Source organism: Onychomys torridus, chromosome 4 (assembly GCF_903995425.1).
Source record: "Onychomys torridus chromosome 4, mOncTor1.1, whole genome shotgun sequence".
NCBI lineage: Eukaryota > Metazoa > Chordata > Mammalia > Rodentia > Cricetidae > Onychomys > Onychomys torridus.
This window is the reverse complement of record NC_050446.1, coordinates 138,856,363-138,875,349: the sequence shown is the minus strand read 5'-3', so window position 1 is coordinate 138,875,349 and position 18,987 is coordinate 138,856,363. Positions and strand designations below refer to the sequence as shown.

Sequence of the window (18,987 nt, the reverse complement as noted above, 5' to 3'; positions counted from 1 at the left end):
TGCTTCTGCTTTCTCTTGCTTCTTTGGTACTTTGCATGTGGGGTGAGGGAGGGGCGCTACCAAGCCTCTAACTGGCTCCTTGCCTTTGGTTACTTGAAGTGTCCCTTTCTCTTAGTGCAAGCTGAGGAGAATCTCCATCTACGTTTTCATCCTTCCTAGGTCTAATTTGATTTTGAGGAAAATCCGAGTAGACAAAAATGAGATAAGCCAGTGAGCCCAGGCCACGTGAGGAACTGTATGACTCTGAGACTCAGGCTATCATGGAGTCCTGCCCATCAGACCGGTCTTGAGTGACATGCTCTGAGCAGATGGAGAGCACTCTCTGGTTTGCACCTGCAGTCAAGGAAGTGAAGAGCCCTGGATGAGGTGGAGGCTGGGATAGCCCTATTAAGCAACATTGACAAATGCCCAAGTCCCCAATGCCTTCAGTACTTTGTAGCCTTCTGTACATCCTGTTCTTGTCTGGGGAAAAAGAGGCCATTAGACGTTCTCTCTGAGACATGAGCTAAACTTGTCCTATGCTTTCCTGTGTTACTATGGATTTTCCTGGTGTCCTGACAGCCTCTGGGAGTGTAAGGAGCTTCGAACTTTCCAGACCCTGTCACGTTTGTGTGGTCCTGGCAATGGCCTCACGAAGTAGCCAAGGAAGCCATGCTCACCTCATGGATGAGTAAACAGCGGCTCAGAGAGATGACAGGGTTTCCTGTCAGCTTCTCCAGGGACCCACCCACATCTAATAAACAATAAGGTGGAGGATCCTCTATCCTTGTGCACTGCGCTTTTCCCTCTGCACAAAACTGCCCTGGCTCTGGATTCCTGGGGGTGCCATTTTCCACATTCAAGCATGTCCAAAGCCCTGCTGGAAGTAAACCCTAATTGTATCAAGAGACTCGTGTTAGGAATTGCTGAGGCTTGCAGGTAATATGGAATTGTGTGAACTCCCAGTGAGGAAGCAACTGAAACTATTATCCCTTCAGTGCCCAGTACAGTGCCTGACACCTAGTGTAAGAAATGCTTTTACTCTTGTCTGTCCCCCGACCATACTCTTTGGACAGTACTTGGTACCCAAGTATTCAGCAGTTCTCTTGAAGAATGCAGTGTACCAGAATATATGTATTTATTTATTTTTGAGAAAGGGCCTTGCTGTGGAGCCCAGACTGGCCTTGAACTTTCAGTGATCATCCTGCCTCAGCCTCCCCAATGCTGGGATTACACTCAGCTTTGTACTAGAGGCAAGAATTAAGGTGTAGGCAAGACCTAAGGAGGGAGGGTATGAGATGGCCCAGCTGAGCCCAGGGCAGAAGATGCTTCAGGAGAAAACGGCTACTGAGTTGAATCTCAGACGGAGTGGAGAATGGTGGGTCAGCAATCCAGGCAAGGAAAACTGGGGACCATGCTCCCCCTGAGCTCATGGTGTGTTTAGGAAATACTGGATAATTGGATATATCTGGAGCATTGAGTTACTCGCTTGTTTCCAGTAAGAAGGAGAAGAGGCTGGCAAGGGAAGCTGTGAGCAGACTGTAAGATTGGCTTTCACCCAGAGGCTAAGGGGCCTCATTAAAGGCATCTGAGCCAAGAAGTGGCCTGTTTGGAGGCTGTGAGGAGGCTGAGGGGCTGGGATGCACTCGCCTCAAGCTGCTCTGAGTGCTGGATGTAGCTCTGTGTTCGAAGCTTACTTAACAGGCCTTAGGCCTGAATGCCCGTGGTAGGGAACAGTATATGGATGGGTGAAGCTATGCACTCTGGCCCCGCCCCCCCCTCCCTCTGGCCCGCCCCACCCTCCCTCTGGCCCCGCCCCACCCTCCCTCTGGCCCCGCCCCACCCTCCCTCTGGCCCCGCCCCACCCTCCCTGAGGGGTTTGGCTTTTTCATTTGTTACTTTGCAATGCTAGAGTTCGAACCCTGGGCCTTGCTGCATATTAGTGATGGACCCCGAGCTACACCTCAGCCCTGCACAGAGGTTTTTAGAGCCAATCATTTGGTTTTTCTGCACTCCAGGATTCATTTTACTCAAGTTCTGATAAGTTTCACAACACAAATTTGTTCTAAAAATCAACTTTGATCTATGCTTTAATAATATGTATCACAATAGCAGTCATGTGGGTAGTAAATGTGTGTGTGTGTGTGTGTGTGTGTGTGTGTGTGTGTGTGTGAATTTATGTATGTATGTGGCTTGGATATTTGTGTGCCCGTAAGTATATAGATAGATAACATTTATGAAAGGTTATGCATATAGCTCTAAAGAAGTAGAGAAAAGCAAACATTGTTATTGAACTTTCACTGGCAGTGCATATTTCTTACACTCAGTCCTGCACCACAAACACATAGGCAAAGTGTTCTTTCCCTTTCTCTCCCTGCCCACCCCCAACAGTAACCAACCCCAGCCGGCCCCTGTGCTGAGTCTGTATTTACTCCATTCACTTCTCCATGCAGCTGCCTTAGACTAAACTCCTGTCGTCTCTTATTTAACCTTAACCTTCCCACCTGAGCAGCCCACGTCTAATCCTTCATGAAGGGGTCAGAAGGATGTTTAAAAAGAAATCTGTACGGCTCAAGTGTGTATAGTGACACACACCTTTAAACCCCTCCACTTGGGAGACAGAGGCAGGCAGATCTCTCTGCATACCAAGTTCCAGGCCAGCAAGGGTTACAGAGTGATACCCCCCCCCCCCCCAAAAAAAAAACCCTATATGAGATCTGTGTATAAAGCCCATACAGGGCTTGGGGAATGTATTGTAGCTGGTAGAGTACTTGTGTAGTATGCATTAAGCTCTGGGTCCTATCCTGGGCTCTGCATAGACTCTAAATAATGGCACACACCTGTAATCCCAGAATTTTGTAAGTGGAGGCAGGAAGATCAGGAAGTTCTAGGTCATTTTCATGCAGTTTGAGGCCAGCCTGGACTATAGGAGACCCTGCCCCGCACCCCCAAAAGTCTGGCAAGATAGTTCAGTGGGTAAAGGCTTGTGCTGTCCGATGATGTGCACTTAATGACATGAGTCTGATCCTCAGAACTTGCACAAAGGTCAAAAGAGAGAATGCCACGAGTTGTCCTGTGACCTCCACACCTGTGCCATGGCATGTGTGCACGCACACGTGTGACACACACACACACACACACACACAGGTAGGGTGGGGTGGGGAGGAGAATAATAAAAGTTACTAAGTAAAATTTTAATATAAAAATTAAAAAGTAAAACCGATATAGCACAAAATATAGCCTGTTTCGCTCTGTCCTATAAACAAGACTTCCAACACTTGTCTCCCCCTGTTGACCTCTTCCCCAGGAGCTCAAAGTGTGGTGTGAGCAGATATGGAAACAGTAAACACTTCACTGCAGAGCTGGATGGTGATTATCTGATGTCTGTTTATTATTTTTATGTCTTTCTGAATACTTAAGGTCTTTAGTAATAACAAAATTTTTAATGTACTCCAATTAGACCATATTGTTCCCACCCTCCTCTTGCTTAAATGACTTCTAGGACAATGGCTAACCTATTATTACTAAAATGCTACTAATTTTAAAAAGATTTATTTATGTTTATTTTCTAGGTATGGATGTCTGTGTACCACAGGCATGCAGTACCCTCAGTAGTCAGAAGAGAACACTATATTCCCTGGGGCTGGAGTTACAGACAGTTGTGAGCAGTCATGTGGGTGCTGTGGATTAAACCCAGGACCTCTGGAAGAGTAACTAGTGCCCTTAACCACTGAGCCATCTCTCCAGCCCCAAGTGCTACTAAATTTTATTATGGAAACATTTCCAACACACACAAAAGTAGAAAGCACATGCAGTGAGCCTCTTATGGCCAGCACCCACCACTCTGCTCTGCGTGGCCTCTGAGGCCCTGTGTGGCTGAGTGCTTCCCATTCTCACGCTTCCTTTTTCCCCACTGACTCCCTTCATTGGTTGCTAGACTCCAGCCACCTTGGCACACTTTCTACTTTTCTCATCTACAAATTCCTTCCCTTTCAGAAATTGAACAGAATAATTCTTTCCCTGAAATGTTCACTTTTTTAGCTTTCACTTAGCCTTGGGTCTCACCTGAGATGTTATATGCTTGGGGAGGTCATGCCTGACATCACAGCCGATATCTCTGGTAAGCACTCTCACAGCACCCTGTCCTAGCCTTTCATTCCACTTACCACAATTTCAATAAAGTGTTAAAATACTTATGTAACTGTCTCCCAATGCCAAGCTGTAAGCTCACAAGCGAGAGTTCCGTGGGGTTACAGGCGCGTGTAAAGCCTTGTGGATGCTGTAGTGGGAGATAGACTCTGAGGGATGGGATGATGCCACTGTGAGTCCACTAAATCTGGGACAGATCGTCTCCCCCATGCAAGGCACATTTTGAAGGATATCCAATAGTTCGTCGGGACAAGGCCAGAATACAAGGGAATGTGATATTCTATCGTGAAAATGAGGCTTGGTCTGCAGGATGTGTTCAGGCAACATAGGAGATTAGTCAGAGCTAGAGGGTAGGTATTTGGGAAGGTGACAAGGAAGCTCTTGAAGCTTACTGAGATCTGGGCTTAGACTTTGCACTGGCAATGAGGAACTAGAGGATGGACTCCACAACTCAACCCACCTGAACTCAAATAATGGAGACTTCCATACTAGTTACAAGTTATCTAAGTCAGCCATTTTCCCATTAAAGAACTAGCCTTAACCATGGGTCTTTGTCTTCCCTCTCCTTGTTCCTTAACTCATCAGGAAGCAGAGGGAACCAGGAAGGTAATGGAAAAACTAAGGAAGACCAGGCCTCCTGCCTCCTCAGAGTGAATGAGAGTGTGGCCACACTCCTGGCCTGGGTCAGAGGCCTTCTCAGAATTAGAAAACGGACATCCCAGTGCTGACCCAAAACCCCAAATGTGCCACCTCCCCAAGCCTGGTGATTGTCTGGCTTGTGGTGGCCTCTTGGGAGTGGGCCAAGGACACTGTGCAGAGCTCCCGGGAATTCCTGTTAGTGCACTTACCACCCACTCAAGAGCCAACGGCAGCCAACAGGCAACGCTGTACCATTAAGGTGTTTGTCAAGAAGCTCATCTGGGTGTTGTGGGCGATTCTGAGGGCCCTTTTTAGACTGACTGGAACTGAAGAAGAAGGGAGAGAGAGAGAGAGAGAGAGAGAGAGAGAGAGAGAGAGAGAGAGAGCGCTTTTGGAAGCAATGAAGAACTAGTACAACAGAAAGAACCCTCCCTGGAGGCTGAATGCTGTGCTCCCTTTCTCCCCCCCCCCCCCCCCCGCCATCTTGCTCTGCAATTTTAAATAAGTGATTTCTCCTCTATACATTGCAAAACATGCCTGTGAAATTACATTGATCTTCTAAGTATTCCTGAACATCTCATTTCCTGGACCCTTGAATGGTTTTGTATTCATTGGACGTTTTTTAAAAAGTAGTTCTAACACAGGGGTCCAGCAGCAAGTGCTCTCAGTTGCAAGGCAAGAGGAGAAAGGTTTTTAGTGGGACAGGAATTCAAGAGAACGAACGAACCCAGTGACCAAGGTGATACTGGAGAAGTCACCAGAGAGACTGAGACAGCAGAGGTGGCCAAGGGTGGTGGTCACTGTGTTGCAGAGTATAGGCACAAGAATACAGTAACAATATTGTCAAGATCAAAGGCTTTGTGCTCATGTACTAGTTTTCTATTGTTGCTACAACAAATGCCACAGATTTAGTTAAATAAAATAATCTAGCTGTTAGCCAGGCATGGTGGCATACACCTTTCATCCTAGTACTTGGGAGACAGGGGCAGGTAGATCTCTGTGAGTTTGATGGCACCCTGGTCTATATAGGAAAGTTCCAAGCCAGCCAGAGCTACATATTGAGACTTTGTCTCAATAATTATATTTATAAAGCTGATCATATAGCTCAGTTGTACAGTGTATGAAAGGCATTGAATTTGATTCCTAGCACCACAAAAACATCTGGAAATTAGAAGTCCAAGTGGTTTTATGGCACTAAAGTCAAGGCGTAGGCATGGATGGCTGCATTCTTCTGAAGGCTCCAGGGGAGACTCTATGCCTCGCAGCTTCCTGCCGCTGCTGTCATTTCCTGGCCGAGGACCCTCTGCTTCCTTCATCACATCTCTGACTTTGACTCTTCGGCCTCCCTCCTCTGAGGACTCCTGTGACTCCATGTCACTCTCCTTGGTGCCCCAGGGTAATCTCTCTGTTGGAAGATTCTTGATCCCATCAGGACAGTCTCTCTTGTTACACGACATTCACAGGCATTGGGAATTTGGATGTGAACATCTTCAAAGACCATTCTTACCTAATGCTCCATGTCACTGAGTCCTCTTAACAATTCTTTCATCATCTGCTGTTGCCAGATGAGGAACATGATGCAGAGAGTAGTTAAGTCCTTTGCCTAAAGGCACCAGCTAAATTAGCAATATTTAGTATGTGGAAGTTTGTAGGTCCCAAGTGAACTATCTTCGAATAGGACCCTATCTAGCCCACAGGTATAAAGAGAATTAATGTAACTCTCTCGAGGATGCTTCCTGAGATCTAGAGCCTCATGCGTGCTAGGAACATGCTCTCCCACTGGGCCATTCCCCTAGTCCTCCTGCAATACTCCTGAATTAGTATTCACATGGCCCACTCCTTTACTTCTTTAATGTCTCTTCTTCAAATGTCTGGTACCTTCCCTGACCACATTCTATAAAATAGCTGTCCAAGAATTCTCTATCTCCTTGGCCTACATTACCCTTCACCACACTTATTACTACTGATTCTCCCACTAGATGGCAACCAGAAAGGAGCTGAAGTGTTTTGTTCTGCTACAGCCCTAGTACACAGAGCCTGGTCTATAGTAAGTTGCTCAATAAATATCAGCGGGGCTGGACAGATGGCTCAGCAGTTGAGAGTGCTCACTGATTTTGCAGAGGACCCAGGTTCAGGTCCCAGCATCCACATGGTGGCTCACCTGTAACTCCAGTTCCATAGGGTTGGACACCCCTTCTGACCTCTGTGGGCTCCTGCATATGTGGAGTGCACATACATAGATACATACTCAGGAACACAGAGATATGTACCTAAAAATTCAAAATTTTAAAAATAAAGAATATTGAATGAGTGAATGGGCAGAAACAAGTTGATTTGATGTTTGGGAGATAGGACCAATGCTTTTTGGTAAAACACTGGATATGAGTAGTAAGGAACACCAAGGAATCATGGGTCCCATGAGGCCTGTGGTTTGGAAAGCTGCAGAAGTGATGGCACAGGAACCGTCTAGTTGGGTTTCTGTTGCTGTGACAGACACTTACCAAAAGCAACTCAAGGAAGGGTTTGTTTCCCTTACACACTCTGGTCACGATCCATTATGAAGGGAAGTCGGGGCAGGAGCCTGGAGTTAGGAACCGAAACAGAGGCCATGGGGGATGCTGCTGACGCCAGCCCCATAGCTTTCTCAGCCTGCTTTCTTACCCCACTCATGACCTACTCAGGGGTGGCACCACCTCCAGTATGCTGGCCCTCCCACAACCCAACATTAATCAAGAAGATGCCCCCCCCCCACTTCTCTGCAGGCTAATGGGATGCAGGTACTTCCTCAATTGAAGTTCCCTCTCCTCAGATGACTCCAGCTTGTGTCAAGTTAACAAAGAAAAACCTAACAGCACAGGAACCACAGCACAAACACGCATGCTGTGATCTGAGCATGTGAGGCGTATGAGAAGCAGAAAGTCCCAGAAGGGGGAAGGTTGACTGACCATGTGGAGAGCCTAAATCCTACCGCTTAGTAGTTTTGTAGCCCTGAATAATCACTGAGTCTGTCTAAACCCAAGTTTCCTCATCTACAATTGGGAATCACCATTCTTCCTGCATAGGTGGCTGTCTTCTGAGTGCTGAGCACAATGCCAAGGGCAGCGTAGGCACCCTCATAATAACATCTGTGGTCATTGTCGTAATTAGATCATCTCTGCCTGCCAAAAAGCTGTGCCTTCTAGAGTCAAGATCTGTGTCCTGCAATCTCTCATTCTGCACTCTGTGCCCACAGGGCAGCTCTCCTTCTTGTCTTGTTCTTCTTGAAGCCCTTCCCCACCAGCCTGAACATCTCTCATGCATCCTTGCAAGACGGTCCCGGGTTGCTTGCTTTCCTTTGGGGAGTTCCACTGTCTCCTCTCCTCCACAGACAAAGCCCTGAGATGGGACTTGCAACTCTTTCAATGCTTTGTTCCTATTGCTCACATCAGCACCCAAGTTAGGGATTTGATTGCCCAGCCAGTGTGTGTGTGTGTGTGTGTGTGTGTGTGTGTGTGTGTGTGTGTCAGAGGCCACCTTAGGGAATCGTTCTCTAGGAGCTGTCTATCTTGTTTTTTGAGACAGAATTTCTCACTAGCCTGGCGCTTGCCAGTTAGGCGAGGCTGGTTGGTCACAGAGCCCTGGAGACCTGCCTGGGTCTGTCTCTTCAGTATGGGATTTGAAGCATGCATCACCACACCCAGCATTTGCACTTGGGTTCTAGGAATCTAACTCGAGTCCCCCTGCTTGCACTTTACTGATGGAGCACCCTGTCTTCCTGGACCCCAGATTCTTTAATCACAGTCTTTGATTCTCTCTGCCTCATTCCAATCAAGATTTCCAGATCAGATTGTCGGGTCTTTCTCCATAGTCTTCATCACTAGCCTCTCTGGCAATGCCAGCAGACACTTCACTCCTGCTCAGACACCTGACCATCCTCCCAAGTCAACCTTCTGCTGGCCCATCCAAATAGATGTGATGCTCTTGAAAGCCTCGGGACCATCTGTTGTAACCGATCCAGCTTCTCTCTCCTCCCCAGGCCATCTTGGTTTTCCAAGTGCGCTCCTTAGCCACTCCTTCTCTTCCCACTCCCATCCCCCTCTGATTTCACCACCGCCTCTGCTGTCTGCCAGCTCTTCTCTTAGGGCCACCTTTCCCCCTCTCTCCTCATCCTCTGTTCTTCTTGCCCTGTCATTTCATTACTGGGCTCTGGCTCCTCAGGGACTGAAGTCCCACCCTGTGGCCAGCAGACCAATCACGCTGTTCTGTCTATGATCTCCACGTCTTTGGTTCAGCCCGGCTATTCCAGGTCTGCTGTACCTGCTCTACTTCTCACTTTCCTCTGGGTTTTACACCTCTTTCGGCACTTGGAAGGTGTCAGACACTTAGAGTGAGTTAACTGCTGTCAGGGTTAGGCTTCTGACATGCATGATGATTGATTAATGGGTCAAAGGTGTAAAAAGATGGAAGATAAGTCATTCCTTTTAAAACTGAAGGAGACTTGCTTCTTTTAGTGACTTTTATCTTTTTTTTTTTTTCTTCAGAAAGGACAATAGACCCCATCACCTGATCAGGGTGAGGAGCCAAAGCATAACTGATAAATTTCAGCAAATACTTTTTTCTGCCTTTACTAAATACCAGGATTTATGCTTCATGTTTTCATGTATATTACTTACTAAGCCTCCTCAAGATGAATTCCTTTTCTTGGTACTCAGACAGTGCCTCCCAAGCCAACTGTTCATTCGTTTACTCATTCATGAACTTGGTGACTATTGAATCAGACACTGCTAAATACCATAGCAGGTTTAAAAACAATGGCAGCTTCTATTCCCCAGGAACTCAATGTAGATGGAGAAAACAGATACAATCAGTGAACAGGTACAGTGCATGGTAGTAACAACATTTAGCAGTGTATACAAGTTACTTCGGGAATAAAGAAGGCCACCCAGCTCTACCAGGGGTTTTTAAGGAAAGTATAATGAAAGTGGAGACACTGAAGGATGAGTAGGAGTGTGCTACCATGTATCAAGAGAATGGGGATTTTAACCACCAGGGAGAGCCTGGAAGTATGAAAGAGCAAAGACCGTTTGGGAGTTGGTGTGTGTTTAGTGTGAGCAGAGGCTTCTCCCTAGAGAAGTCAGAGGAGCATGTGAGTGGCAGAGAAGAGGTAAGCAGTGGATTCAGAGTTGACTAGTCTCTGATCCATGCTCCTTAGCAGAGAGAAGACGGCGTGGAGACTTAATGCTTTGCTGATAGGATTTGACCTGGGGATAGATGTTAGAGCAGGTGAATGGCTGAGTGACTGGTCAGCTTCCCAGACATCACTACCTGTCAGTATTTGAGTTTTGTGGCTGATCATGGACCCAGGGTCAAGTCCCAAATGATTCTTTGTAACATGGCCACTTTGAGATAGATGACTGTATGCCACCTCCCTCCACTTCCCTCCTTCCAACTTCTTCTCCTACTGTCATCCAAAGTTCAGTTGTTTTTACTTACTAACCAGACTGTGCCACCCATACCTGCTGGACAGTTCGAGTCTCATCTCCACCTGGATGTCTTCCATGACCTCACCTTTCCCTTTATCCCTTCGCCCCCTTTTCTCCCATAGAACCCTCTCACATCTGTTCTGTACTACTCTATTTTCATTACAGGGTTCCTTGTCAGTTTGTGAATTCCGTAGTCATCATTGTAACCCCAAACCTTGCACAGTGCCTAGCATGTAGTAAGTGTTTGTAATGTTTGTTGACTGGACATAATGACAACTAAAGTATGCCCAACTCTGTTGCAGGCATTGGCTATATAGAGATGGAGGGAACCTTCCCACAAGGAGCTTAGAATCCGGTGGATGGTGATATGCAATGATTGGAGCCCAATGTTATAGGATCCGTAACATCTGTAATAGGAGTATAGAGAGCACCGAGGAGAGAGAACTCACTTAGCCTGGGAAGTCTTCCAGGGGTAGTAATTTATGGATTGAACATTAAAATATGAAAGGTTCTTGCCAAACTAAGAATACTCAGCAGAGAGAAACGTATGTGCAGAGGCATAGAAGAGAAACAGTGTTGGGGGACTGTGAGTATTGACACTGCAGCATCATTCTGAGGGGAAAACATGTTTTAGACACCAAATATGAGAGGAGTAAAGTTGTCGCTCTTTTGCGGATGTTCCAAGACTATTATTCTGGCAATTTGGCTTTTAATCAGTTTTATCACAAGGCAGTGAAGATGTTATAGTTGCCTTTGGTGAAAAATAAAGAGTAACTTACTTATAGTTCTGGCAGCTACCTTCTAAAAGTGGTTTGATTTGGCTTACAATAAGGGACATATTCACAATAAAGTTGTTTGTATAGAAACAAAACCCAAAAGCTCTTGAGCTAAAGCTGTAGCTCAGTTGGTAGAGTGCTTACCTAGCATGCATAAAGCTTGGGGTTTGATTCCCTAGCACCCAATGAAACTGGGCATGGTAGCACACCTTGGAGGTAGGAGGATCAGAAAGTTCAAAGTCATCATTGACTATGTAGCAAGTTCAAATCCAGCCTGGCATACATGAGAAGGGAATAGTAACATTTCCCAAGGTGCCTCCCCCGACACTCACTCATCAGTACTCAAGATGACCCTCTGGAGATGGGCAGAGAATTGGGTTTTGTGGCTGCAAATCTAGCATTGAGGGTATTCCTGACACATTAAGAATGTGGAGGTTTCGCTCATTTTCCAGAAGGTGACATAGGGATCCTCAGTGTTCTCATTTCTTTGGGTTTCCATCCCTTCTCACCTTTGGGGGTGGGGTAAGCTCCTTTACCTTGCTATCCTGTGGTCTCACTGCTCTCTTGACCTTTGTGGGGGACCAGCCCCCACTTTACCCTGGGTACTCTTGAGGAGAGAGGGATAAGAAAGTATCAGGTAGAAGAAGAGACCTAGGTGATGAGAAGACAGAAACACAGGAGAGCTTTGGGAGGACCTGGGTCAATACCCAACAGCCCAGAACTTTATTCAAAAGGGCTTTTATAACAAGGCCTAGTGGTGAGGCAAAAGACCTCCCCCTTGCTAGATATAGCCAAGTGCCGACTCTTCCAAATGCCTGATATTCATGCCGCGTGGTCAGATCATCCCCTTATGCAGTCCTGCTGGGTAAAGCAAGCTAGATTCTCTGATCTTGAGTAAATTGGGCCTCCACAGACCTTCTTTACCCAAACTTCTTCTAGTCTCTGTAGTGTTTGAAATTGAACCCGGGGCCTTTGTGCTCACTAGTCAAGAGCCCAACTACTGAGTCACATCCTCAGCCATTTCCCCCATTTTAGAAAATGATTCCATTAACAACAACAACAACAACAACAACAACAACAAACTTGGAAAACAGAAAAGCACAAAAGAAGTCCTCCATGGTACTCTCTAACCAAGAGATATTCAGCTAGGTTGGTTTTTATTGTTGCTGTTGTTTAATTTTGGAGGGAGCTGAGGCCCTAGATGAATACAAGAAACCCTGGGTTCAATCCTCTGCACATGTGTATGTGCACATGCAGACACATGCATATGCACACACACACACTGTTAACATCAACTAAGACTTTCAGGAAGTTGACAGGATCAGGACAAAGAACTGACAACCCTTCACCTGAGTCTTCAGCTGTGAGCATTTTGCTGCACTTCCTTCATCTCTCTATCTTTCTCTCTCTCTCAAAGTATATCCATGCCTTTATTTTGGGGCCCATTAAGCACCAGCTGCAGATACCACACATCCTTATGTAAGCCTTCAAATGTGCATTTCTGAAAGGCAAGAAATCCTCTTACATAATAGATTTTTCTATGCATTTATTATTTATCTATATGTGGAATATGTTGCTTTGCTTATTTATAATTGTTTATAATGGGTTGCTTTGTGGAGAGACAGTTTAGCAATGAAGACTATATATATATATTCTCCTGCTAACAGACACAGCGCAGTGTGACGCTCTATCAGATTGACTTCAGGCACGATGTGTTTTAGGAGGGAAGGTTTCCACGGGCTGTTCTACCTCAGTGAGTGAGCTGCCCCTGTGCCCTTGCATGTTAGGCTCATGTCAGTGGGAAGCATCAAAGCCGTGAAAAAGGGGGCAGGAAAAGATCTGAATACCAAGTTAGCGTCGTTCTGTAGTGGACAGCCAGTGAGAGGGTGACCGTGGGGAGCGAGCCAATCAGAGTTACGTATCTGGAGAGTAGCGTGACCACATCTGCAGGGTGAAATGGAGGAGCAAGTCAGAGTGTGGGCCCATTCGTACTTTAGGTAAAATGATTCCGTTTAAAGGGCAAACCTCTGCCATGTGGAACGGAGCCTCCTCCAGCCTAATGCGCTGTTTTCTTTCACATGTCTTTCAGCACTGGTTAAAATCCTATGGCTATCTGCTTCCCTATGAGTCACGGGCATCTGCGTTGCATTCCGGGAAGGCCCTGCAGTCAGCAGTGTCCACTATGCAGCAGTTTTACGGGATCCCAGTCACCGGTGTGTTGGATCAGACAACAATCGAGTAAGATTTGCATAGGATGTTGTGCCTTTGAACTCTCTGGACTCTGTTCACATTTGTCGTGGTCATACTATGCCCATCCTACCTCCCTTTATTTCTGTATTTTAATGCCTCCTTGGGAGATGATACCAAAGAGTGCCCTTTCATGGATCCAGTTCTGGTTCATTCTTCACCCCAACCCCATATCTTGGCTATTAACTTTATGCTGTGTGACTGGAGACAAGTCACTTAACCCTTCTGGGCCTCAGTTTCCTTGTCAGTACAGTGAGAGAGTGGGTTATAGAAGGTCTCTCTGGTCTCATCAGGCCCCAGTAACTAAGAGCTCTCTCTGTCACCCTCTGGGGCACCCTAAGATGTGCACGCATGGCTCACTTGATGCAGAGAACTATGGAGCAATCGCAGGCTGAGAGTTCTTGTCGCGCTTTCCCCATCTATCAAACACCTGCTGGGCGCCCGCCTGTGCCAGGCACTCTGCTTAGCCCCAGCCTCCTACTCGGGTGCCCGCCTGTGCCAGGCACTCTGCTTAGCCCCAGCCTCCTACTCAACTGTTTTGTGAAAAACAGTCATCTGGCCAGGCCATCCTAGGGCTCAGAAACATACCAACCCCAGGGAGATGCTGAGGAGGCAGTAACATAAATCCAGCCATGAGAATAGTTCTCCCCACTCAGGGACATGGAAAAGAGGATAGAGAGGAGAGGGTCACAAAGCCAGCCTAGAAGGAGTGGCCAGAGTGGGGGAGGCGAGAGGGCGTGGCCAGCTGGGGTAGCCGCTGAGTGTTCAAACAGAAAGGTGGCTGAAAGGCTTTGCTGGGCTTAGGAATCAAGAGGTTGTGGCTAAGCCCAGAGGGATGGTGGGAACACAGTCAGAGGGTGATGAGGAGACATGAGCAGCTGAGAAGCCTGAGGACAAAGGGAAGGGGAAGAAATGGGCAGTGGCCAGAAAAGGACATGTTTTTATTTGTTTCTCGTGGGAGAAGGTTGGGCCAGCGTAGTGGCTCGCTGGGTAAAGGGGCTTGTTGTACCAGCCATTTGTTAGGTCCCCAGAACCCATGTCAAAGTGGGAGGAGAGAACCCACTCTACCATATTCTACATGCATGTGTGCAGACAGACAGACAGACAGACAGACACACACACACACACACACACACACACACACACAATAGGGTCTGCTGGAGAAATAGCTCGGCATTTAAGACCTCTTACTGCTCTTGCATAAGACCCAGGTTCAATTCCTGACACCCACATGGCGGCTCACAGCTTCCTGTGACCCCAGTTCCAGGGTCTGATGCCTTCTTCTGACTTCTGAGGTCTCCTGCATGCACCTGCTGCACAAACATACACTCAGGTATATACATACCCATAAAAAAATAAAACAAATATTTAAAATATAAATAAATAAATAGAAATTTTAAAAGATGAGAATAGCTTGATTATGTTTTGGTTTAGTTTTGCTTTGTTTAAGACAGGATCTCTCTACATAGTCCTGGCTGTCTTGGAACTCAGGATTTAGACCAGGTTGGCCTTGAACTCAAAGAGATTCTCCTGCTTCCCAAGTACTGGGATTAAAGGTATTTGACACCATTATGCCTAGCTTTTTTTTTTTTTTTTTTAGAAATAACCATAGGCTGATAAGATGAGCCCAGCAGGTAAAAATGCTTGTCACACAACCTAATGCCCTCAGTTCAATCCCTGGATCCCACTCTGAAAGGAGAAAACTAGCTCCTAAAAGTTGTTCTCTGACCGTGTGTGTGGACATATACACACTAATAATAATAATATATATATAAAATGTAAATAAGTACAAAAAAATTGAACTAAAAAGAAAATCTCCATGAAAGCCACTGGAACTGTTTCGGGAGAGGCATTCCGGCCCGGAAGGCAGAGAAAGAGCAGAAATGAATTTCTAAAGGGGAGAGAGGAGCCCACGTGAGGACGGCAGCAGATGGCAGGGCTGGTTGAGGACACCGGAGAACTGGCAGAAGGCAGGATGGAAAATGCACACAATGGTGGCTCGAAAATCAGTTCATCCTTCAGACAAGTTGCTCTGGGACGGAACCGTCTCTGGGAGACTTGGAGTGCTGAGCTTGGCCATCAAATCCTTCAGTCCATTATTCCAAGCTGCAAAACTTAAAACTTGGCCATCCATGATTCTATCCAAACATTTCCCGGTCCTTCCTTCTTTTTACTGTGGTACTGTGAACTTCAGAGACAGTACATCTGAAGGCTCCTAGGAGGCTGTGAGCAGAATCCTTGGTCCTTGGCCTTATGGGTGAGTGGCTTATAGGTCCCAGCCTCCTTCCCAGGACAGTGTTATTTTGAGGCATTTCTGCAGGCTTCATGGCAGTGCATCCTGGGCCAGGAGCACTGGTGTCTCTGCTGAGGCACCACCTGGCCTTGGATTTTCCTCTGTTCCAGAAAGCCCCAGGCCTGCTGGACAGGGTTCAAACCACAGCAGGGGGATGGGAAAAGAGGAGACAAAGGGAATGAACTGAGGAAAGAGGCAACGTTGCCTACCCACAGTTTTGCCGCACCTCTTTTAGGAAGATGGGAGCAGTATTCTGGACACACAGAAGGAAAAAGCTGTTCACGCTTAGTCCCAGACGGGAGTGGGGTGGGAGGAATTCAGAGGGCTCCACCTTAGCTCTGTGACTTTGGGCCATGACTGCTTTTCACTGGGCCCATTTCCTGCCGTGGGGCTCTCAGCTCTTACCCAGCCCTGCAGTATCAGGGATGGCTCTGGCTTCTCTGTCCAGGGTGTGTTAGTAAAAGGAGGTTTGAGTCACAATGTTAAGTACTATTTTTGAGTGTTTACCTTGGGAAATGTCACACATTTATTCCTTCACTCATTCATCCAGCCACATAGCTCCTCCAACTCAACTTTCTGCTAAGTGTTAAGAAGAGGAAACAGAGCCCAGTCTTCTTCACTACACTGCATTGACAGCCACCAAGTCAGTGCAGTGGTGGGCCTGCCTCACTCACTTCTGTTCTCCAAATGACCTGATTTATTCACGAAATCCTGACAACCTGAGTTTGATCCCTAGAACCCATGTCAAGGTAGAAGAGGACCGATTCCATGTGCTATCCTCTGGGCTCCATGTATGACATTGCACACATCACTCCCAAACACATCATGTACACGCAAAAATAATAAAGAAATAATTAAAATTTTTTAAAATAAAAATTCTAAAAGCAATCCAGGTGGAGTTGTATCTCTTATAATCCTAACACTTAAGAGATGGAGGCAGAAGGATCATGAATTTGAAGCTAGCCTGGGCTACCTAGCAAGATCCCATCTCAAATCAAAGAATTCTAAGAGCATATGAATGTGAGGGCACTGCAGATGTTTACATGGATGTGTGCTGCTGTCATGGCGATTCACAACTGCTGTGAGTGTAGGTTACTCTCTGAGTGAGTGGGGCACACCAAGATGAATGAGTAAGACCTAGTGCGTTCCCTCTAGGGGCTTTTCATACGTGGTTAAAACAGCCTGTCATCTTTTCTCCATTGCCAATGGCAACTGCTTTTAACAGCTGTGAATGAGGTCAGACATTTCCCCTCCAGCAATGCCAAGTTCAGTGGGTCGGTTGTTGGGCCAGTGCGGAACGCAAACTGCAGGGAGCTCCGGCCCTAGTCAGTTGTGGCTTTTTAAATCTCCTACCTGGGCCCATCTTAAATCCCCAGTGATGTCCCAGGCTTTTTCCCTGTGCCTTACCTAATAACCAACAAGTTTATCAAGACTGACTAAGTTCCAAGCACTAGACTAGCTTTTTGGGGGGCACAAAGACAAATGTAACATGCTTCCTGTCCTCAAAGAATCTGCCATTATTAGAAGCAACCAAGCAATATCTAGAACCACAATATAATGTAACAAGTACTCCAGAAAATTACGTTCTACATCTTCTCAGAGACTTTTTTTTTTTTTTTTTTTTTTGAGTCAGGGTCTCACTGTGCAGACTAGGCTGGCCTGCAACTTTTGGTCCTCCTGCCTCAGCCTCCCAAGACCTGTTTTTACGGAGCACCTGGGTGTTGAGCCACTTCTTAAACTCCTGTAGCAAGAGGACACTTCCTGTCTTTCATGCTCTTCTGCTGTAGTGTCGAAGAGTTCTCATTCATTCATTCAGTCAGTCAGTCCATCGTTGGTTAAGAAATCACTATCGACCCCCTTCTATGGGAGGCACTGTGCCTGCCCTAGGGAGACAGGCAACTCTCCTATCAGCATGCAGCTGGGAATCTGGTGAGAAAGGCAGAGAGTCTACAAGAAAGCAGCTGTATACATTCCCAGGAGTGAGAACCGAACCGCTAGAAGGGAACATTAAGCAAGTTAAGCCATATTAGGATGGCGTAGTAGATCAGTTCATCAGGGAAGCTCTCTCTGAAGGGCCGAGACCTGTAGACAGAGGATGACAAGCAAAGAAACCTCCGCTGCAAAGACTCTAGAGCAGTGAGACACCACTGTGGCTGGCTGGCTGACGGCAGAAGGGTAACAGCTGCTGGTCACGTGGGCAGGGGCTAGACCGTGTGGAGCACTGTAGACTGAGCTGGGGGTTAGAATTTTATTGCAGTTATGATGCTGATGAGGAAACTGGGGTTCATGTTGACTTCATCCCTTGCCTGGGGTCCTTGCTTGGTAGAACCAGAACTTACAAGTGATTCTTGATTCCAGGGTCTTAAGTGTGTCTTAAATGCAAGTGTTTCCCCTTGGGAATGAATGAATTAATGAATCGGTCAGCCTATCAAATAAATGCCTTATGTGCATTGCCATTCAGACTGGAGTTGTGGACTGGGCAACGCTCTCCTAGAGTGTTCAGTGACCATAATTCGTGTGTGTGTGTGTGTGTGTGTGTGTGTGTGTGTGTCTGTGTCTGTGTCTGTGTCTGTGTCTGTGTCTGTGTCTGTGTGTCTGCCTTCTCTCTGCCCAGGTGGATGAAGAAGCCCCGATGCGGTGTCCCTGACCATCCCCACTTGAGCAGGAGGCGGAGAAACAAGCGCTATGCCCTGACTGGACAGAAGTGGAGGCAGAAGCACATCACCTACAGGTGCTGCGCCCCTGCCTCCTCCCTGGCTTTGACCCCCATGCTCACTCTGTTTTTCCTGCCCAAGTCTCTGAGGTTCACATGGTAGGTGTGTATGAGGGTGGGGGTGGGGTCAGGACAAAGGCCAGGCATGTGGACATCAGGACCAGAGGCTGAAAGCCTGTGACCCTGTCTTCCTTGTGGCCTCCACAGATGACTCTGGCTTCAGGTTTCCTGGTTTGCCTGGTCCTTTGGGAATTAGTTATGCTCCACCTAGATGCCTACGGTTTTCAGTTACTGAACATGGGTATGAATTGTTTAGTAGGATTCTGCTGTGTAAAGACCCAAGGCAGAGCTCACTGTTCATGCTTAAAAGCTGCCCTGCCTCTGCAGGATTCCCGATTTCATCCTGACAGACTTCACCCAAGATGCCCAATGCAGAGCCTCTGCTGTTTCTTAAGGAGAGTAAGGGATGAAGACATGGGTCACAACAGTCATTCCGTGCCTGGGAAAGCCAGGACAGACCAAATTCCATCTAAGAGCCCCACAGTGGCTGGGACAAGGATAATGAAACCCAGCACAGCAGAGCCAGACACCAGGGTTCACAGAGACATGGGCAAGGACCAGGCTAGGAAAGGCTCCGACAGGCTCTGCTTGGCACCTTTCAGAACTCTGATTCTGTCTCAGATCGGTTGCTGGGGTACAGTAAAAGAAACTGAGGCAGAGATTATGGGG

The 18,987-nt window shown here is 47.0% G+C and overlaps 1 protein-coding gene across 2 annotated transcripts in view; it reads left to right on the top strand.

Moving 5' to 3' along the window:
• Mmp24 (matrix metallopeptidase 24) overlaps positions 1-18,987 on the top strand; it is a 44,614-nt gene that overhangs the window by 4,210 nt on the left and 21,417 nt on the right. For both annotated transcript variants that reach the window (XM_036183151.1, XM_036183152.1), the window contains exons 2-3: positions 13,095-13,243; positions 18,160-18,276. In XM_036183151.1, coding sequence (XP_036039044.1) covers positions 13,095-13,243; positions 18,160-18,276 — 266 coding nt within the window. The remainder of the gene's footprint in view (positions 1-13,094; positions 13,244-18,159; positions 18,277-18,987) is intronic.